Below are 20,434 nucleotides of genomic sequence, written 5' to 3' on the forward strand. Positions count from 1 at the left end.
CTCATCAGGACCGCTTTACTAGTGACACTGCTGGCGATTTATTCAAAATCCAAGGCACACTTAACCAGCAGGGCTACCGCAGCATTCTGCAGCGACATACCATCCCATCTGGTTTGCGCTTAGTGGGACCATCATTGAATTTTTCAACAGGACAATGACCCCAAACACACCTCCAGGCTATGTAAGGACTATTTGACCAAGAAAGAGGGTGATGGAGTGTTGTGTCAGATGACCTGATCTAAACTCAGTTGAGATGGTTTGGGATGAGTTGAGCTGAAGACAAAGCAGCCAACAAGTGCTCAGCACCTCTGGGAACTCCTTCAAGACTGTTGGAAAACCATTTCAGGTGATGACCTCATGAAGCTGATTGAGAGAATGCCAAGAGTGTACAAAGCTGTAATCAAAACAAAAGGTGCCAACTTTGAAGAATCTTAAACCTGGTTTAACACTTTAAAGTTTATTACATGATTCCTTCTGCATTCCTTCATAGTGTGGATAACTTCAGTATTAATTTACAATGTATGAAAAAAATCAAAACATTGAATGAGAAGGTGTGTCCAAACTTTTGACGGGTACTGTATTAGTAATTAGGGTGTATGAGTGTTTAAACTGTTTATCTAAATATAAATAGTTACGAAAACCTCCAAACATTGCACCTTGCTGAATGTGAGACTGTAGAATGAGCCCATTACCAGTTTACTTTGTTTTGCAAAATGAGATCAGCCACCCTGCTGAGCAGTTTCACAGCTGCTCATTCATTCTTTCATCACCCAACTCTTGTACTATAGAACAGGGTTGGATTGAAGACGGAGCAGTGAATCCAGAGCTTTCATTTATGTTTGAGCTCTTGCTTTACAATCATCAATGCATCACTTTGGTGGTGGGGGGGGTGTCTTAAGAGTAATTAGTTGTGCATCTGTTGAATAGTAAAACACAGTATGAAAAACACAAAGCACACAGAAATCGCAAGCACCTATAGATATGGTAAAATAATTAAAATATGAGGAAAGCTGTATTTAGTTTTAACTAAATACAGCTAAATACTAAAACTAGTATTTAGTTTTAAGCTCCTTGACCAGTACCAACATGATCCAATCAACCGTCATCATATATCTCGGGTATCCAACCAAGTTCAGCCCCCAGTTGCAAAGGCATAGCAGAGGCTTCCTAGTAGACATCTACTGTAGAAATACAGCATCCTCTGTGTTACACTGATTAGCTGGTTCACTTCTTATAGACCCTGCTAATCATATTCATCATGGATGAGAAGCCTGATCTATTGGAGATTAAATTAGTCAACATTCATCTGTGATGAATAAGTGATTTCTGCAGTGCAAGAGACCTTCCACATTAAGGGATCTGTCACTTTGGGGCCAATAGGATTTCATTTTCATGGATGGGATGGTTTGATATTTCAGTTTCTCTAACAAAAAACTATATGAGCATATTGCTCCAAGGTGTCATTATTCATACATTAAGCTTTATAATTTTTTTTAGGTCATGAGTGCTATGTTTTAAATATGACTAAATTGGAAATGTGCAGCATCGCCCTCAGAATTTGGTCTTTGCTTGTATTATATACAGATGTCATCTTCCTCTTTAGCGTGGACGTGATCTGGCCCTTATTTTTCTCAGCCTAAATGTGGAAGCCTTTTCTGGGGGGATTTTTCATTTATGCCTGTATTTCCTTTTGTCTGTCTTTTCATTATTTGGTGATGGGATGCTTAATTATAATGAGTTTCATTTTTGCATTTCATTTTTGCGCCAAGAGTCTTCGCTTACATTATTTTTAGTAGATATTTTTATTTACATGATAAACCAGTTCTTATTTGTATGGTTGCCTTTAGTTCTCTTGTATTCTTATCTATATTTTTAACCTGTATGCATGTTTAATATACAGGACAGAAAAAATACTTTTAACGTTAAAGCTGAAAAATACATTTTTATAATAAAGTGATAAAAGTACAATTTTTTTTTTATTATTATTTACAAGCAGCATAATGCTTTCACTGAAGTTTGAAGAAAAACACTCTTCTCTGGCAAAATACAATCAATAGCATGTATTGTTTTCAGCTTTACTAACTGTTTTAGCTGAATTATTTTTGGGTAAGAATTATAATGAGGGCAGCACGTTGGCACGGTGGTTAACACTGTTGCCTCATAGCAAGAAAGTCCTGGGTACTAATCCATCTGACTGGGGCCTTTCTATGTGGTGTTTGTATGTTCTTTCCAGGTACTCCAGCTTTCTCCCACAGTCCAAAGACATGCAGTTAGTGGGGTTAGGTTAATTGGTAATTCTAAATTGCCCATAGGTGTGAATAGCTCTGTCTCACTGCGTTAGCCCTGCGATAGACTGGCGATCAGTCCAGGGTGTACCCTGCCTCTCGCCTTATGACAGCTGGGATAGACTCCAGCCCCACCGCAACCCTGAATTGGATAAGCAGAAGAAGATGGATGGATAGATATTCTTGGGTTGTCTGTGTTGTAAGTTCACACACCAATGACTGTGTGTGTGTGTGTGTGTGTGTATGAATGAGAAACGATGCAGTCTGTTTTTGAACCCCTAACATTAAGAAGTGCTATCTACCAATTGCCCTTTTACTTGCATTATTCGGGTTGGTTTTTGCAGCCTTGTCACACATAGTGATAAATACTCTTCTTTATCACAGACCTTCCCCCTCCAGCCACAAGAGAACGGCCTCCAGGGTGTAAGACAGTGTTTGTCGGTGGCCTGCCAGAGAATGCCACAGAGCAGCTCATCATGGAGGTCTTTGGACAGTGTGGCGATATCACTGCCATACGCAAAAGCAAGAAGAACTTCTGCCATATCAGATTTGCAGAGGAGTCTACTGTGGACAAGGCTCTCTTCCTGTCTGGTAAGAGGTCATACGTTTAAAATCTTAATTTTATTTATTATTTAAAGTACCACGTGAATAGTCACATTATGAGCATGTAGATGTCCTACTGCCATTCTTATCTTTATGGACAATATTATATGACTTAATTGGAGCACTTCAGTACTTTGGTCAAATTCTGTCACAAACAAACCAAACAGTGTTGGAAAACATTGAGACCCTTGCTAAAAGTTAAACACAAACTCTGTGTGTACACCTTGCTAGTAGCCGGTTTTTGCCTTCAGAACGGCCCTAATTCTTCATGGCATAGATTCAATGAGTTGCTAGAAGAGATTCTGGTCTATATCGACATGATAGCATTACAGAGTTGCTGCAGATTATTTTGGCTGCACAGGTGTGATGCAGATCTCCCCTTCAACCACATCCCAAAAGTGCTTGGTTAGATTGAGATCTGGTGACTGTGGAGGCTGTTTGAGTACAGTGAACTCATTTTCATGTACAAGAAACCAGTTGAGATGATGTGAGCTTCGTGACATGGCATGTTACCCTGCTGTGAGTAGCCATCAGAAGATGGTTACCATGTGGTGATAAAGGGATGGACATGGTCAGCAGCAGTACTCAGATAGGCTGTGGTGTTTAAATGATGCTCATTTGGTACTAAGGGGCCCAAAGTGTGTCAAGAAAATATCCCCCACACCATTACACCACATCCAGCCTGAACTGCTGACAAGGCAGGATTGATGTTGTTTGCACCATATTCTGATCCTTCAATCTGAATGTTGGGGCAGAAATTGAAACTCACCAGACCAACCAAGTTTTTTCCAGTCCTCTGTTATCGGTTTTGGTGAGCCTGTGTGAATTGTAGCCTCATTTACCTGCTCATAGCTGAGTGGCACCTGGTGCAGTCTTCTGCTTCTGTAGCCCATCTGCTTCGAGGCATTGTGTGTTCAGAGATGCTCTTCTGCATACCTTGGTTGTAATAAGTGATTATTTGAGTTACTGTTCCCTTCCTATCAGCTCAAAGAAGTCTTGTAATTTTCTACTTACCTCTAGTATCAGCGGGGCAGAAGAAACAGGTTAAACCTTCTGGCTGTACCAAAAAAGGGCATTTGATTATTAAGAATGCTTCATTGGGTAGAGCACTAAAAGATCATTCTGAAATGAAATTTACATTCACTACTGGTTTTTCCCTATTAACAAATTTAGGGCAACAGTGGAAACTTCAACTACAGCCTACCAGAGGCTCCAACAAAAAAAGAAAAAACATTTAAACATTTACCATTAAGGCAAAAATGAAAAAAAAAAAAAGAAAAACAACTAACAAACCTCCCACCACCCCATCTCTGCTAACCATGGCTTATGGACTCTTATATGTATATAAAAAAAAAAAACTTAACCCAGCACCCAATTCAGAAATATTCGCTGCCTTATTGTATGTTCAGGCAGGCAGGTGTGTGAGAATGAGTTTGAATGAGAGATCCCTTGATCTCGTCTGCCTGTACTCTTACAGTGAGATGTGGGAATGGAGGTCCATATATTAGAGAGATGACAGAGCCATGCAGTTCTCCCATAAATAATACCCCCACACACACACACACACACACACACGTTCTCACGTGCACACACGCACCCTGTGCAAACAACTGTACCCAGAAATGACACCCCCTCAGGCAGCCCCAGCACACCAAGAGCTCCTTATATGAAATATTGAAGCAGTGGTAGATTGGGAGCTTGAAGCAGTAACAGCAGACAGGAGCAGAAACCCCTGAACTCGCGCTCATTTCTTTTCCTGCTTTTGTTGGCATCCAGCACTCTTTCACCCCCTTTTATTTTCCTTTTGATGAGAGGATGTTGGGCCTATCAGTAAATCACACTGAACATCATTACTTTGTTCAGTTGGAAAACACACTCTTGCACATGTGCAACAGAAAACACACATTGGATGCTCTCTCTGATCATTTCAAAGCAATTAAATCACAAAATGGGCCAGATTTCACTTTAGTCCACAACCAGCCATTAGTGGAAATTGAGTAAGGAGGGGAGAGTGGGGATAAGTGGGAAGTAGTGAGGAGAAGAGGGAGTAATGAGGGATATTGTGGTCTTTCAGTGCCACTAGAGAAGTAATTGGCCTCTCTAAGTCTCCCTTGTGTATTCCCAAAAGGATGCAGGCCTTCTGTACTCCAGAAACCCTACAGCTAATATATCTTCTCAAACTAAGGGATCTAACAAAAGAGAGTAATGATGAGGTCACGTTAGAGGTGAATGAACAGGTAGGCCCCAATAAAACAATTTCTGTGAAATTGTCTAAATACACATTGTTTAAAGTGAGGGAAAGTGTTTCACTGTTAGCACAGAGGGAATCCCCAGTGGGTACAGACTTCACACACCTTTTTAGTGTCACACTCCTTTTTAAATGTAGTGCTTTTCAGTTCAATCAAATGTAACTTAAATAATTTTTTTTCTCCTTTTTGTGAGCAGCGTAGAAGGTGTAAGACTAATAGAGTATCATAGAAAAATAAACACAGTTTAATGAGAAACTGATGTAAACAGGAAATGTGAAGTTGACAGTTAGATGTAGTCATGCATTGCATTGTGCAGTGGAACCGTGACAGTCAAAATTTGATGACAGATGTCACGTTACCCTTTACTCCCCCCCCGATGTTCTCAACTATAAAGTAACTAATAAGACTAGGGGCTTTATGAGACTGGAAAAACATAGCAGTGGTTTAGACTACTTCTGAAATCAGTAGACTAACATACTCATAATACATGTGATCATGCTGTTACTAAGCAGGCATTTATGCACCTGCAGATTGCACATGACACTATAAAAATGACATTAAAACTGTGTACACAAAATACCTCACTTCTCTTGGTAAGTTTGCCATTGGTCCATCTGCTTCATATGCACCTCCCACATCTTTCTACCACTTTTTGGTTTTATTTACAATTTTTTTTCCTCCCTAGGTTATCGTATCCGTTTGGGTTCCAGCACAGACAAAAAAGACACTGGTCGCCTCCATGTTGACTTCGCACAGGCCAGAGATGACCTCTATGAGTGGGAATGTCGCCAGCGCATGTTGGCCAGAGAGGAGCGTCATAGACGCAAGCTGGAAGAAGATCGCCTCCGGCCACCATCCCCTCCTCCCATTGTCCACTACTCCGAGCATGAGTGCAGCCAGCTGGGAGACAAGATCAAAGGTAGACATGGATGCTGGCAATCTGTGAAGCATGTAGAATGAAAAGCATACAGGATATGAGAGCGCAAACATAAAAAACGCAGTTTGGCAGAAGGGAAAAACCTGTCATGTGTGGAAGAAATTTATTTCCTTTTCTCACATTGTTATTAAGAGAATACAAAAATAGGTCTCATGGCTCTGACTTCATTCATGCAATCCATAAACTGACAAGTTAGGGAATAAGGCATGACAGTAGTTGAGTATGTGTGTTTGCAGGGATTTCCCAGTGCAGGACATTACAGGAACAGCCTTAAACTGCAACTGGTAAATCTGAGAAAGTAATTCTGATGTTCTAACAAATCTGCTTTCAAAAGATGTTACAGAACGGCTGTTAAACACAGTATATTAGTTTACTGTCCCCTCAGCACACGCTTCTCTCTTATCTTGTCCTTTCTCTTCTACTCTCCTCCCTGCTCATCCTCTCTATTTTTTTTCTTCTCAGCTCTTTCTCTCTGTTCTCAGCTTTCTGTCGAGTTTCTGGCTGAATAAACTTGTTTCACTAATGAGCAGTGACACTTCCAGGTCTCAGTCATAGTTGCCTAATAACAAAATGTCTGCGACTTTGTGCCTCTCAGCCATCTGCGTGAGTCTCTTTCAGCTCTCCCTTCCCCAGCCTTTGGTGAGAAGAACTCCAACACTGTGCCAGTCTAGCCAAGGATTTGTTTCTGATCACTTTGGGCTGCTGTTGTGAAAACTTTTATCCCAACTATTGCTTCAGATTTAGCTTTGCTTTTTCCTGAATCTTCCCCAAAGGAGGAAAACGGATTTAGCTGTTTCTCCCAGCCAGTTATATTGCTGTACCCAACTCCTGCATTTATTGACAACACACCTATAGAGAAACTTTTCACCTAGACCACCTATAAATGGGTTTCACAGCCCCCCTCCTTTTTAAAAAAAACTTCTATGTGCATCTCCCTTAGCTGTCACTGAAGTGTACAATATTGTTTGTTTCAAATATATGGCTGTGTGTTATAATAAAAATTATTTTTTCCCCTTTTCATCCAGCAGTGCAATTTTCTTTCCACTTTTCCTTGTTTTATTTTTTGTGTTTTTTTTTTAACTTCCCTCTACCTTTCCCTTAGCTGTCATTGATGTCTACAATATTGTTTGTTTCCAAATATATGGCCATGTGTCATAATAAAAAGTTTTTTTCCTTTTCATCCAACGGTGCAATTTTCCTTCCATATTTCCTTGTTTTATTTTTCATGAGGTTTTTTTTTGTTGTTGTTTGTTTGTTTGCCTTGCTCATATTAACCCTTCCCTTAATTTTTCTACTTTCGGTACAGGAGAAAAATGTTTTTAATGCTGCTATATTATCTGCATTTCACTGTTTATCATATGAAACATTTATTACCAACCAGAAAGCAGTGCATAAATTGCAGCCTCATAGGATTATGCTGGGAAGTTTGCTTTTATAATCATGCTTGGTGTTTGGTGACTGCTCTGCGTCGTCTCACCTTTGTTTCATGAGACTGGGCTTTCTGGGCTGAATCTAACTTTTACTCTTTCTCTTGTCCAGATGACGGCAAGTTTGCTGAAGCGGTTCGTGTGCTCCTGACCTGGCTTGAACGAGGTGAAGTTAACCGCAGAAATGCCAACAATTTCTACTCCATGATCCAGTCCTCCAACAGCCACATCCGTCGGCTGATGAGCGAGAAGAGTCAGCATGAAAAAGAGATGGAAGAAGCCAAAGACAAGTTCAAGACTGCTCTGGCTGGCATACTGGCTCAATGTGAGTTGCTAGTCACACACACACACACACACACACACACACACACTTGGATGTATATTACAATATTTCCACTGTGTATACTGTAAGTAACCTCCTTGTTCTGCGATACATGTGCAGGAAGAGGATAAGATGGCATGAGTCAAATCTTTCTTTGGCTAGGTTTTTTTGGTTCAGTGCAAGTTTTAGGATTGCACACCCACAGTGAATGTAAATAGCTTATAAGCTAGGCAAAGACAGAATCCAAATCAAGCCTGGTATGGCTGGAGAACTGAAATCCACTAAAAAGTAAGTATGACATGGTTCACAGTCTCTTACATGACGTACAGAGTGTGTGTTTGCATACAAATCGAAATACCTACACATGGCAGGTTCAAAGGTTAAGTTTAATATTGTCATAGATGTCATTTTGTCTTGTACTAATTTGTTGTTGGAAGAAAGGCTTAAAGGTAAGTTTAATTTCTTTCCTAACAATAAGAATGTTCCTGTAAGGCTCCTGCTCCCTTTCTTCTTGCTTCTAAAATGCAGAATATTTAAAACATCAGAAGAATAAAAGTACAGATATTGTTGTTGGAAGAAAACGTTGGGGTGGAATGTTATTAAGGTCGCCTTCAGACAAATGTAGCAAGTAGCCTAACACATTTTCTGTTAGAATGCACTGGAGGCCAAACACGTACAGGGAATGTGTACTTTACCTGTTTAAGTTGATAAAAAGCTAAAGGCAAAACACTGTTCCCACAGCACCCACCTTTGACAGCTTTAGCTCTTCAGGTGCTCATTTACACCACAATCTGAAGCACTTTGTCACCACCTGCATGTTAAATAAAGTGTAAACATCCTTAAGGGCATCCATTAGTTTGCAGCTGTTGTTTTACTTTGCTCATTAGGTAAATAATGTACATGCAAGACATAGAAGGTGGGTATATATTATTTATGTAACCTACAGAAGGAGAAGCAGACCTGTTGTTTTTGCATTAGCCATCCTCAATTATTTCAGCCAAACATATTCCAGTTCGTGACTTTGTCTAAGTTTTCTTTAGCATTGTCACAATAACTCAGACTGGCTTCCCGTGGGGAGGTATTATTTGTCATAACAGCTGTTTGTGATGCAATATGTGACCTTACAAGGTTTCTTCACCCAAGTCACAAAAACATGCACACTTAATCTTTAGTGTCCATTGCTGCGTATACAGTGCTGAGAAAAATTTTAATATTAAAGATAACCTGAGTAAATACAAAATGCAGTTTTTAAATAATCATTTTATTTATTAAGGAAAAAAGTTATTCAAACCTATGTGGACCTGTGTGAAAAGGTAATTGCCCCCTAAACCTAGTCACTGGTTGTGCCACCCTTGGCAGCAAAAACTGCAATAACACACATCACTGTGGAGGACGTTTGGCACACTCTTCTCTACAGGATTGTTTTAATTCAGCCACATTTGAGGGGTTTGGAACATGAACCGCCTGTTTAAGATCATGCCAAAGCATCTCAACATGATTTAAATCTGGACTTTCATTTATCCCACACCAAAACCTTCATTTTGTTTTGGGAGGTTTTTGAGCCATTCAGAGGTGCATAACCCACTGTTCCAAGTTTTCTCTATTTGTGGATAAAAGAAAAAGGTTAAAGCCAAAGAAATGACCCTTTTCACTTACTTTGTTTCTCACCTGTTCATGGGTTTCTTTAGATAATAGCATGATGATCTTTTAACCTATTTCATTTTATCAGATAAGTGAGTTCTTGATTCAATAAGTCTGGCAGTAATCAGGCTGGAGTGTAGCTGTTGAAATTTAACTTTTTCACATAGGGCCAGGTGGGTTTTTTTTTTTCCTTTAATAAATGTAATGTCTTAAATACTGTAAAAACTGCATTTTCTATTTACTTGGGTTATCTTTGTCGTGATTTGTTTGATGATCTGAAACATTTAAGTGTGACAAATATGCAAAAAACAAGAAATCAGGAAAGGGGCAAATACTTTTTCTCAGCAGTCTAGCATAATTTTATAGGCCCAGGTTTTTGCACTGTTACCTTCTGCTGCTGCCTCACTACATTTGAAGTTCTGCTCAAAGTCCTGAAAAAGACTCAAAAAGCATATTGCTTTTCCTGAAATAATGCTTCTTTTCTAAAGATAATTGGCAGTGAAGAGCTTGTATTTGAAAAACTTTCTGCCATGTTGATAACAAGTAGTATACAAAATGTATAAATACATATATGCTCACAGGCCTGAAAGTCTGTCTGAGCATGTCCCTCCTCTTTGCCCTGACCACTGATTGGATCCATCAAATTACAGGGTGCTGGGAAGATGATATTGATCCTTCAACTCTTCTATCTCTCATCACTCTGCAAACACACACGCTCACTCACTCTTAACTGGTGGTCTTATTGACTCCCCTTTGTGTAAATTAGGGCTTCTGAGATACACAGATCCCCCCCCATCAGCCATCCACATGACAACAGACAGGTATCTGAATGGGGGAATCACTTGCTTAATATACTGCACATAAGATAAAATCTGACTGAATATATTTGGACATTTGGAGATGTCACCAAACACATCGTATGTAGGATAAATGGAGATCTTAAAGCTAAAGGTTCTGGCTTTTTGCCTGGTGCTAATTAGGTGTGATGGCCCAAAGAAGCTCACTCACTTCAATCCAGGCTCGAGTCTCTACCCTTTAAATGACTTTGTAGTTACAGTTGTATAAAAGGTTTAAGCAGCAAGGCTTGAAGCTTATGGCATATACAGAGGCAAGGCATCTGCACAGGGTAAATAGATCGGGAACTTTCTTACTTAAACAATGTGTTGTCCTTGGGCAAGGTTCTTAAGAGCCCATGTCTGCAGTGGAGCTGCATAGTGGTCAACAGTAGCTGACTTGGAGTCAGCCTTGGTTATTTTTGGCAACTGGCAGTTGCTGAGCAAAATGTCCCTCATTAAACAATAAGTCTGCAGCTATCCTAGCAGCTCTGAGAGCCTGTACTCTTTGCCTTGTTCACATCACATCAGAGTTACCATAATTTCTCGTTTTTAAAATAGCACTTCAGCATCCAAGATATAATTATGACTGGAAAGCTGTCATATGTCCGACCTGTGATATGTCCAACTTGCATTTAAAAGGAACTGAACTGGCAGCAAAAACAAAAATATGAATAGCTCTCTTCACCCAGGGTCAAGATTAAACCTAATATGTTAAAATTTGTTAGACACAGTGCTATATTTGGCTAATCACAACCCACTCAGTTTTAATTATACCATACCTGTTAAATGCATTGAACCCCCAGTAATTTGTTTGCTATGTAGTATGAAGCTAAGTGAAGTAGATAGAGTTTTTGTCCTGATTAATTTGATTAACAGCTGGAAACATTTCAAGATGGCAACAGAATTACAAGACTTGCTTCTGGAAAGACTTTGGTAGACTTCTGGAGAGTTTATTCTTTGGGCTTTACGAGTGACTCTGCCAAGTTCAGTAATCCAGTTGTGTTTCAGTCTGAACCAAAATCAGCTATTTGTTCTATAGAGCTTAAAGAGCAACAGGCTTTGCTCTGCATAAACCAGTTCATCATATATAATTTAATGGTGCTGTGCAGCAAATGTATGATTTATTTAAGTTTTGCTTGTGGGAACTATCTGATCACCCATCCGTAAGATGATGTGCTGGCATCAGCTGGTAAGTAAAACACAAACATGCATATACATATGAATGCACGCACGCACACACACAGTTCTTTACATCCCTAGTTGACTCCACTTTTTCACTCCTCTGCTCCTTCCCAACTGTCCTCTCTCTTTCTTTCTCTCTCTCTCTCTCTCTCCCTCTCTGTCTTTGGGTGGTCTCTGGTCCTTCCCTGCATCCTGCTACAGTTGAACAGATTGTGTCTGTATTCCAAGCTGCTTCCAAACAAAAGGCATGGGACCATTTCTCCAAAGCTCAGCGCAAGAACCTGGACATGTGGCGCAAACAAGCAGAGGTTGGTTCATTTTGATTAAACTGTGTCAATCACATCATTTATGGAAAATTAGACATTATCACATTTTGTTTTACTCCTGTCTCAATGTAAAGTTCTTTATTTTTGTACTGATAGTTCAAATGTTCTTTGATGCCCAACATAATACAACAAGTGATGATAGTTATAAGTAATGGGAAAGAGCAGAGTCCTTGTAATAGTAAGTACTGTGAATGAAGCACAGCTACAGAACAGGTGCCTTCCCAATCGAGTTGTTGTGAGATCCAGACACAGACTAAGGTCCAGACCTCTGCCCTATCCTCCTCCACCCCTTCCTCCACCCCTGCCTCCCACAGGAAGAGATACAAGCTGCTTGGTGAGTCAGTTTCTACCGCCTCTAAGTGTGTTCAGGACACAGGTAACTCTATCCAAGTCTTTTCCCCCAATTCACCAATAAATTATAAGATTTTTTTTTTTTTTTCCCCTCAAATAAATGATTGAGGATGATATTGAGAGCTAAAAGCATATTCATTTTCAAGTCTAACAGCACTTTTGTCATCTCCTGTCTGCTCACTATTTTTCTCTCTCTGCCAAATGGAGCATTTAATTGCCATTATGATGGGTTGTATGTAATGGAGGGTCTGGCATGTGTTGCAGTCCTGGGTCTAATGGACCATATATGAGCATATCTGATTGGTAAGTTTCTTTGAACCATAGTATGAAAAACAACAGTTTTAAGATGCAAGTTAGAGCCCATGTAAGATGCACACTAATAACAGAATTTGTCGTGGCAGAACAACTTGTGCACAAACTTCACGTTGAAGGTAGGTGGTGGTCCAAAGCAGAACTGTTGCTCCAATTATCAGATGTGCTGCAGAATTATGAAAACAGAAATTGTGCTTATAATAGCTCTTGTTGAGGTCTCTTAGTACACAACTTGAGGATTAAGTAGGAAGCAAGATGACACATGTTAAGTTGAGCTGATGACAGAAAAGATAACTTTTGTATTATTGTCATCCCTCACTCAGTCCTTGAGAGAGAGGCTCACTGGAGAATCACTCTTTTGTATATACTCTGAAATATAGAAAGTTTTCAAATCTATTATGTGGTTAAGAGTGTTTACATCAGGCCTTGGGGGTTTGACCATTCTTTCCCTTTCCTGCATACACCAAGAACCACAGCATGACCCTAAATGCAAGTGAAAGACACCACTGTGAGTGGACACTCTGCTACTGAATACGTCCCAATACAAGGAAAACATCCCTGTTCAGATATTTTTTGAAGTGTTTTCTCTTCAAGCTGTTTTACACTTACAATACCCAAGAAGAGACTTCTCAGAGATACTGTGTGACATTGTTTGCTCGTCTCAAAGTGGGAGATCAGTGAAGTTATTTCAGCTCTTACTATTGGCTTAACCTGAGTTGAGTCTTTGAGTCTGTCTGTTAGGCTTTAGGAAAATGGCCTACGGAAAAGTGAGTTGAACTAGTGAGGTCACAGGCAACTGGTAGAGATCTTGAAGTATAGCTGAACCTAATAAATCAGTCAGTGCCTTTACTCCCAGTTCCTCCAAACACTATGATGCGTTCTAGTATCTGTCAGCTCATTGTTTTTGGTTTTACAGCTTCACTGTTTTGGATCAGTCTTACACATGAGCATAATTTTACCTGGAGCAAAAAAAAAAAAGCTTTTAAAGTTGTCCATTTTCTTCCAGTTGACAAAGGGCAAGAGGCACTGTACACCCTGGACGGGTCTCTGATCTGTTGGAGGGCTAGGTTGTTCACTTAGATAAGAAAACATTAGTCACATCAGGTTCAAACTAAATAAACCTTCAACTAACGTTGGGTGATTTTCATCCACATGAGAGTGACAGTGTTACAAAACTCACGTTAGTGTTGTAGGGTTAAGGAGGCAGAATGGTCTTTTAAAATGAATTCATGTGCTCCGTTGACTGCTTACACATCCAAAAAGTCCACTTGCATTTTATAATTTGGTTTGCCGTAGCTTACAAGAAACATAACCCCCCCCCCCCCCCCCCCCCCCCCCCCCACACACACACACACACACACACACACACACACACACACACACACACACACTTTATTGCTGGGCTGGTAGAGTGCACTCAGCTTGCGTGAGCTGGAAACTGTTGCCTTTGGTTATACATGGAGGTATAACAAGAGCTGTAAGAGGCAACTATACCTTGTGTGTGAAGGTCAGAATCAAAATAATGGGCTAAAAAGTCAAAAGCTGCAGGAAACTCTAGAGGTGGGTGCTACAATGCTATTCTAGTGCCAGCACAACTGATAATTCCTTTATATTATATTGATTACTCTCAAAAATATGGCAGGTTTGGTTTTACTTTGATCATATTTATCTGTTTTAGAGGCTGCGGTGCTTGCAGCCATTGTCCGCTGTATAGAGAATAGGCAAGCAAATGCTGTTGTTTAGGGATAGTTTAACATCAAAGACAGCCGTTTTCACTCTCAGCCACGCTATACATTGAGGATCATTCTGTGGCCTAGAGGTGAATAATGGAGGAACAGGCAGTGGTGTTGAGGAGCTGCAGCTCCCAGGCAGAATCAGACAACAGCTGTCTCTCTCTATCACTGTTTGTATGTGGTGTGCTTGTGTATATGCAGTGGATGTGTGCTTGTGCACAGAGGGTTGTGTGTCCACATGTGGTTGTGTGTTTAAAGTACCTGTTTGACCTGTGCCATGGCCTCTAGCTGATAACATCAGCTGACAGATGGTTTGACATGTATTTACTCTTGGGCTGCTTTTTTGCTCCCTCTGGCTTTTAGAAATTGCTTTCAATCTGTTTTTTTTTTTCTTTTCTTCTTTTTCATTGATTTAGCACTCTTCCTCTAGTGATTGTGTTTGTACACACAGAATACACCATACGTGTCTTTCTGTGTGTATTTCAGTAAACACTTGGCATTTTCATATCTAACTCTGTCTTTATTTCATTGATTGCCTAAGAGACACCCCGTTGATCACATGCCCTTGTCTGTGTAGCTGTGTGTCATGCACAAGTCAAAGAGAATATTAGGCTTTAAAAATCCTCTGAAAGGAACTAAAGGCTCAAAGAGGCTTGTTAGGTGATACCTTGTATGTTTTGCCACAGTGGCACAAATTTTATATTTAATGATTTAGATAAATTAATGGAGGTCATTGCTTAAACCTCTTTAAACACTAAATACTCTGAATGAGTCAAGTTGCAAGAGTCCTTGGTGAGATGGTATTGATCCATGCCTTTGGCTTCAAATCGGCTGCCTATAACGTTCAACCTTTAAGCTGCAGTGAAGGTTGTACTCTACAGGCTATTGTGCACCTGCTATATTAAGAAAAATGTTATCAAGCCAAATAATGATTGTGCGTTTCCTAATTTCGTCATATTAGGTAACGTGTTGTATGCATCTGTAAATCATGTCAGATCACCTTTTTAGCCATCTTCTCTGATATCATGCCAAACAACACAAGCTGCAATATTAGGCATAAGCTTGTCAGAGCATGTAATCAGTACAAAGTTTTAAAATCTAAATCGGCTGTGCATTATATTTCTACAAGTTGAGATTGGATATGTTGAACTAAAGTGCAAGCATATTGTCATGACTGGGAATTAAATGTGCAGACACAGATGCTTATGCATTATGTCCATTGTTTTGTCTAAGTATTAACAGTCTAACTAGTATGTTATGTCACAAGGATTTGTTTGTTTTGCCTTTCTCTCAGTACAAACCTGAAGGGTTTTGTCTCAATTATAGCCACTCCAATTCAGTGGTATGACCTTAATCTTTAAACCATTTTGAAACCTGCTTCTGGTTACTGGTCCCCAGATGGATGTAGTCATCAGCGTTTCTGTCTGTGAGGGTGAAATGAAACGGAGAAGATTGGTATTTTACAGTTATTGCTGGTGTTTCCAGATGTGCCCTCAATTAGAATAAAACATGGGCATAAAAACCAACAGCAGGCACAATGTGCACCGAGACTCTTACCATGGTTTGTTGTTGTGAATCAGTTTGTAGTGAAATTGAGGCGCTTTGATTTCATTGACAGATGGTAGAGTTGCATTTCTATGGCAGCTTTAATGTGCAGTTTTTTCCCAAGTTCTTTTCCAAGTACAAAACTGTGAGGTCTCATTGTATATGTGCTACTATATACCCTATCTCTGAGCCATAGAAGGAACTGAGCCCTAGCTCTGATATCATCCTTTTCATCTCTGTGCAGCTATACTCCTTTGTTCTGTACCGATGTGTTAAAAGTTTTCCTTACAGCTCAGTTTTTCCTTTTGCATCAAGTATGAAAGAGTTTTCTGATCAGCACCTGCTAAAATGTGCATTACCCTAGAGTCTTTCTGGTTTTGACCTATCCCTCTTTTCACTGTGTTTTGCAGGAGATTAGAAACATGCACAACGAGCAGCTGATGGGCATCAGACGAGAGGAGGAGATGGAGATGTCTGACGATGATATGGAAGACGCCCCTGACAGCAAGGACTCTGAGGACTCAGGTATGCATATGCATCCACAGTTCAACACTTCTGTCATTTTGACAGGAAGTACACTGATCACGATTTCCAGAGGATCAGCACAGAGACTGTTAAATAACTGAGGGAGACGGCTCTGTTTGAATGAAATGACAGTAATCATCCCCCAAGCATCTGACATCTCCGCGTGAATAAAAAACACATTCAGGGTATATGAAGATGCTGACAATGTGCACACTACCATGAGTTAATGTTGAACATAAGTGCTGAATGTCATTCACCTCAGTCAACCTCAGGTAATGTACACATAGGAACATGTACATGTGCCAATCTGTCCCCATCTGCCAGCTGCCATCTAATTTCAGATTGGGTTATCACTGAAGTGCTGTAATCTTCTGTTTCTCCCTCAAAGGAGGCTTTTTGTGTTTGCTGAAGCAACAGAAGTTAATGATGCTGCTAATCCCTCAAACCCCATAACAATAACCCAATAATCCTATAGTAGTCATTGGTGCAACATGCAAGAACCACGTATGACGTCTCTTCACCCTATGTTCTGTGCCTCTTTTCACGTCTTAATGTGCGGTTTCTTCTTGCCTTTTAATCAGTCTGATCTCTGCCTTTTGCTAATATGACAGCATCTCTAATTAGCATGCAAATGTATTCAAATGCACTTGTCACTTCAGCCCCTTCTCTTTAGCAACCTTGCTGTTTAGCTATCATTAATTAGCATTGCCGTCAAAGACCTGTCATTTTGCTCAATGCTGCAGGATTGGCTGAGGTGGCAGGTGTTAATGTGACACTTCTTGGTATTTGTGTTAACAGGCTGAGTGTTACACCCCCTTTACTCGCTAACCTTTAAGCAAAGGGGCATGTTTACACGTCAACCAGCCCTGCTAAAAACACCTGTGTTATGACTGCAGCCTCTTAAAAAGTGAATCGATGCTCTGCATCTGACTCATGTACAGAATAGAAGGCAAAAGAGCTGCTTGTGTGCATGACTGTACACCCGAAGGTGTATGCCTACGTGCACACTTGCGGATATCTGCAGGTCGATAGCTTTGCCTGTTGCGTAACAGAATCTAGCCAAGCAGTTGACATCCCCTCACACCAAGTTGATGAGGCTCTCAGATCAATACACTTCTCACCTCAAACCTTCATTTTGCCGGGAGGAAAGTGCACACACAAACTCAGCGTGGACACACACACACACTTGCCCAGCAAGAGTTCATTAACACTGCCAATGGTCCTCCATGATAGACTGCAGGCAGCACTCATGAACACCCACACAAAACCTAACAAGACATGCTTTCATGCACACACACACACACACTCGCACAGGATGGGGCTTATCTTCCCAGTTCAGTCAGTGTATTGCACTTTCCCAAAGAGCTTCTGCTCAAGGCTTGCAGGAGGAGAGCAGAACTGATAATAGTGGACATCTCTGGAGCTGAGCAGGTCTCATGTAATAATACCTGCTTCCAGTCTACTCTCTTTTGCTCAATAGGTCAGGTCAAATGTCCAGTTGAGAGCTACTGGCTGGAACACTCTGGGATTATTACAGTTTTCATTATGTTAATATACTGTAGGTGTTTGATCCCTGAACATGGAGTGAATATAGAAATGACAATGCTTATCCAACTTGATAAGGTTGTACTGTGGGACTTTGGATCCTAATGTGTTAGATAGAATGGTTTCAAATTAGCTAAAAATACTTTAAACTTGGTTACACAATCTGCTTCCCAAAGGGACCTACAATGCTCATTTCCATCTGTACCTTGTCTTAACTACCTATTCTGCTTAGGTTCAAGGGTGGCAGGAGTCTTTTTCAGCTGACATAGGAGTTCATCCTGGACAGATCAACAATTTAGAATCACCAGTTAGCCTAAGATATATGTCTTTGGACTATTAGAGAAAACTGGATTTACTGGAGAAAACACAGAGAAATGGGGAGAACATTCAAACTCCACACAGAAAGGCCACAGCTGAATAGGAAGTTTGAACCAGTAACATTTTTCTCTTGAGGAAACAGTCCACTTCCTTTCCAACTATTTATTTTTATTTGTGGACTCTAAAATATGAGGTTTGTGCAATTCACAGTTTAAGAGAATCTATATTTCTTATACTGTGCAATGGTGCAAGCGCCTCAGCTTGGTTCAGACAATCCTTGGTCTAAAACAAGCTGTTTTAGCTCCCTTTGTTCTCCCTTTAAGCTAACTTTTTTTCTGATCGGCTGCCCCTAGTAACTGCATTTAAACTGAAGTTGCCGGGGGTGTCTTTCACAGCTAGTGCTGTGCGCCTGATGTGACCATAACAGTTTATCCACTCTCATTGACATTTTACAGAGCCAAGAGGAGAAAATATGTCTTAAAGTAAACATTTAGAGCTGCCTGAAGCCTGAGCATTTTGCTTACAGGAATTATTTGCACATATTTTGGCCTCAGTATTTGAAACTTTGACTATTCTTAATGTATGCATGCACTATTGTATACAAAAAATAATACAGAATATAAGGAAAAGCATAATGGGCTCCCTGTAATATATTTTAATGGTCCCTTCAGAAGCATAAAATAGAAATGTATTTGCGTTTTCTCACTGGATCAGTTAGATAACTTCATATAGTAAACTTGTGTTCACCTGTCTGGATTTGACTCATCATGTGATATGATTTGAGGGTTTTATGTTACCAAGTCAGTGTCAGGTGAGTTATGAAAGTTATGTCTAAGGGTCATTTGAGTATTTAGTAGCTGTGACAGGCAGAAAAATATTTCTGCATACAAAGGCCCACATTTAAATGAAAATGAACATAAAGAAGTTGAATAATGAAGCTTTAAAGATTATGTTTCAGGGTCTGATTTACTTTAAGTGCATACTTATGTCGGTCTGTATCATATATAGAGATGGTGCTGTTAAGCTACCACTGGGAGAGTAGCATACTAATTTGAAATAATTAATAGTCATTGCCATTCTTTCTGATAATTACATTAAGAGGAAAATTATTTACATAGACATACTTTGAACTGAACAGTGGGCAAATATGAGCTGCTCTAATGTTCTTGGCAAACCCCGCTATCATGCTCAACACTTGAGCAACTTGAGCTTGTCAGCTAGCTGAAGTTCATACATATGTTGAAGCAGAATGTCACAGCAGTTTAGTTTTGTAAAAGGAAACTAAAACAAGTCTCTGTGTCACTATTCTGACCTGTTTCTCTCACTACCCTGAATTCATCTGTCCCTGGTATCTCTTTTGTCTGACTGACCGAACAAAGGGTGGATGTGTAAGGTGGCTTTTGGAGAAACACACTGACAGTACAAGGGAAACCATACTTCATACACACATTAGTATTAAACCCAATGGTTTGTGTGAAGATGTGTTTTAGTCTTTGGCTGAATTATTAAGACAAAGAATTATGAAGATACATGCATTGTTAAAGATAGATCTGTGAGGCTGGGTGTCCCCTGATGACAGTGAAGAGCAAATGTGCCTGGGCTGAGACGGGCCCAATTTAAACCTAGGTTATAACCGCATCTTGTTGCCAGCCGTGATAGTGTAGCTGGCATGATTTTCATCTTGTGAATCTGTGTGTGTGCATAGACAGCAAAATGTTTTCCTGGCAAAACCTGCTCTAGCAGAAGCGGTACCAAAAAGGCGGTCTGCCATTGGATTTTTTTTTTCAATATAATAAAGTTTGCAGTTCTGAAATTTTGCAGTTGTTTACAGGCAGAGTTCAAAGATCAGTGTCGTCTGACCTGTGAACACTAAGTACTTATTCATAATATAGTTATTACTAAATTAGATGGCTACCAATTACTTGTGTGTCAAAACATCAGCATTTCACATCTGATGTGAACCCATCACAAGATATTCTTTAGTCTTTTCTTCACCTTCATTTCTGAGATACAGCTTTTGTCCATTATTTCTGGCTTTGATGGCTACATTTGTGCCTGAGCTGCTATTGTTGGGTAGTTGAATCCAGTCAGAGGTGCAGCTCAAAGCTGCAGCAAATACAGAATGCTTCATTATAGAATGTGTGCACTGCTGAAGTTGATCAAGCGACAGATGGCACGTAAATTTCATGCCTATCCAAGTCAAAGAAGTCCTCCAGCTGTGAATAAAATAAAACTGGAAGAAATAATGGGATGTGAAACCAAGTTTTCTGGAGCTTTAATGTCAGCTGGTTTATAGA

General features: G+C 40.0%; 1 protein-coding gene across 1 annotated transcript in view; it reads left to right on the forward strand.

The window, feature by feature from the left end:
- Positions 1 to 20,434, forward strand: part of LOC115787151 (ecto-NOX disulfide-thiol exchanger 2) — a 48,828-nt gene that overhangs the window by 10,126 nt on the left and 18,268 nt on the right. The window contains exons 3-7 of the mRNA XM_030739729.1: positions 2,670 to 2,876; positions 5,823 to 6,056; positions 7,614 to 7,826; positions 11,684 to 11,790; positions 16,160 to 16,274. Coding sequence (XP_030595589.1) covers positions 2,670 to 2,876; positions 5,823 to 6,056; positions 7,614 to 7,826; positions 11,684 to 11,790; positions 16,160 to 16,274 — 876 coding nt within the window. The remainder of the gene's footprint in view (positions 1 to 2,669; positions 2,877 to 5,822; positions 6,057 to 7,613; positions 7,827 to 11,683; positions 11,791 to 16,159; positions 16,275 to 20,434) is intronic.

The sequence above is a fragment of the Archocentrus centrarchus genome, chromosome 10 (genome assembly GCF_007364275.1).
Source record: "Archocentrus centrarchus isolate MPI-CPG fArcCen1 chromosome 10, fArcCen1, whole genome shotgun sequence".
NCBI classification, from domain to species: Eukaryota; Metazoa; Chordata; class Actinopteri; order Cichliformes; family Cichlidae; genus Archocentrus; species Archocentrus centrarchus.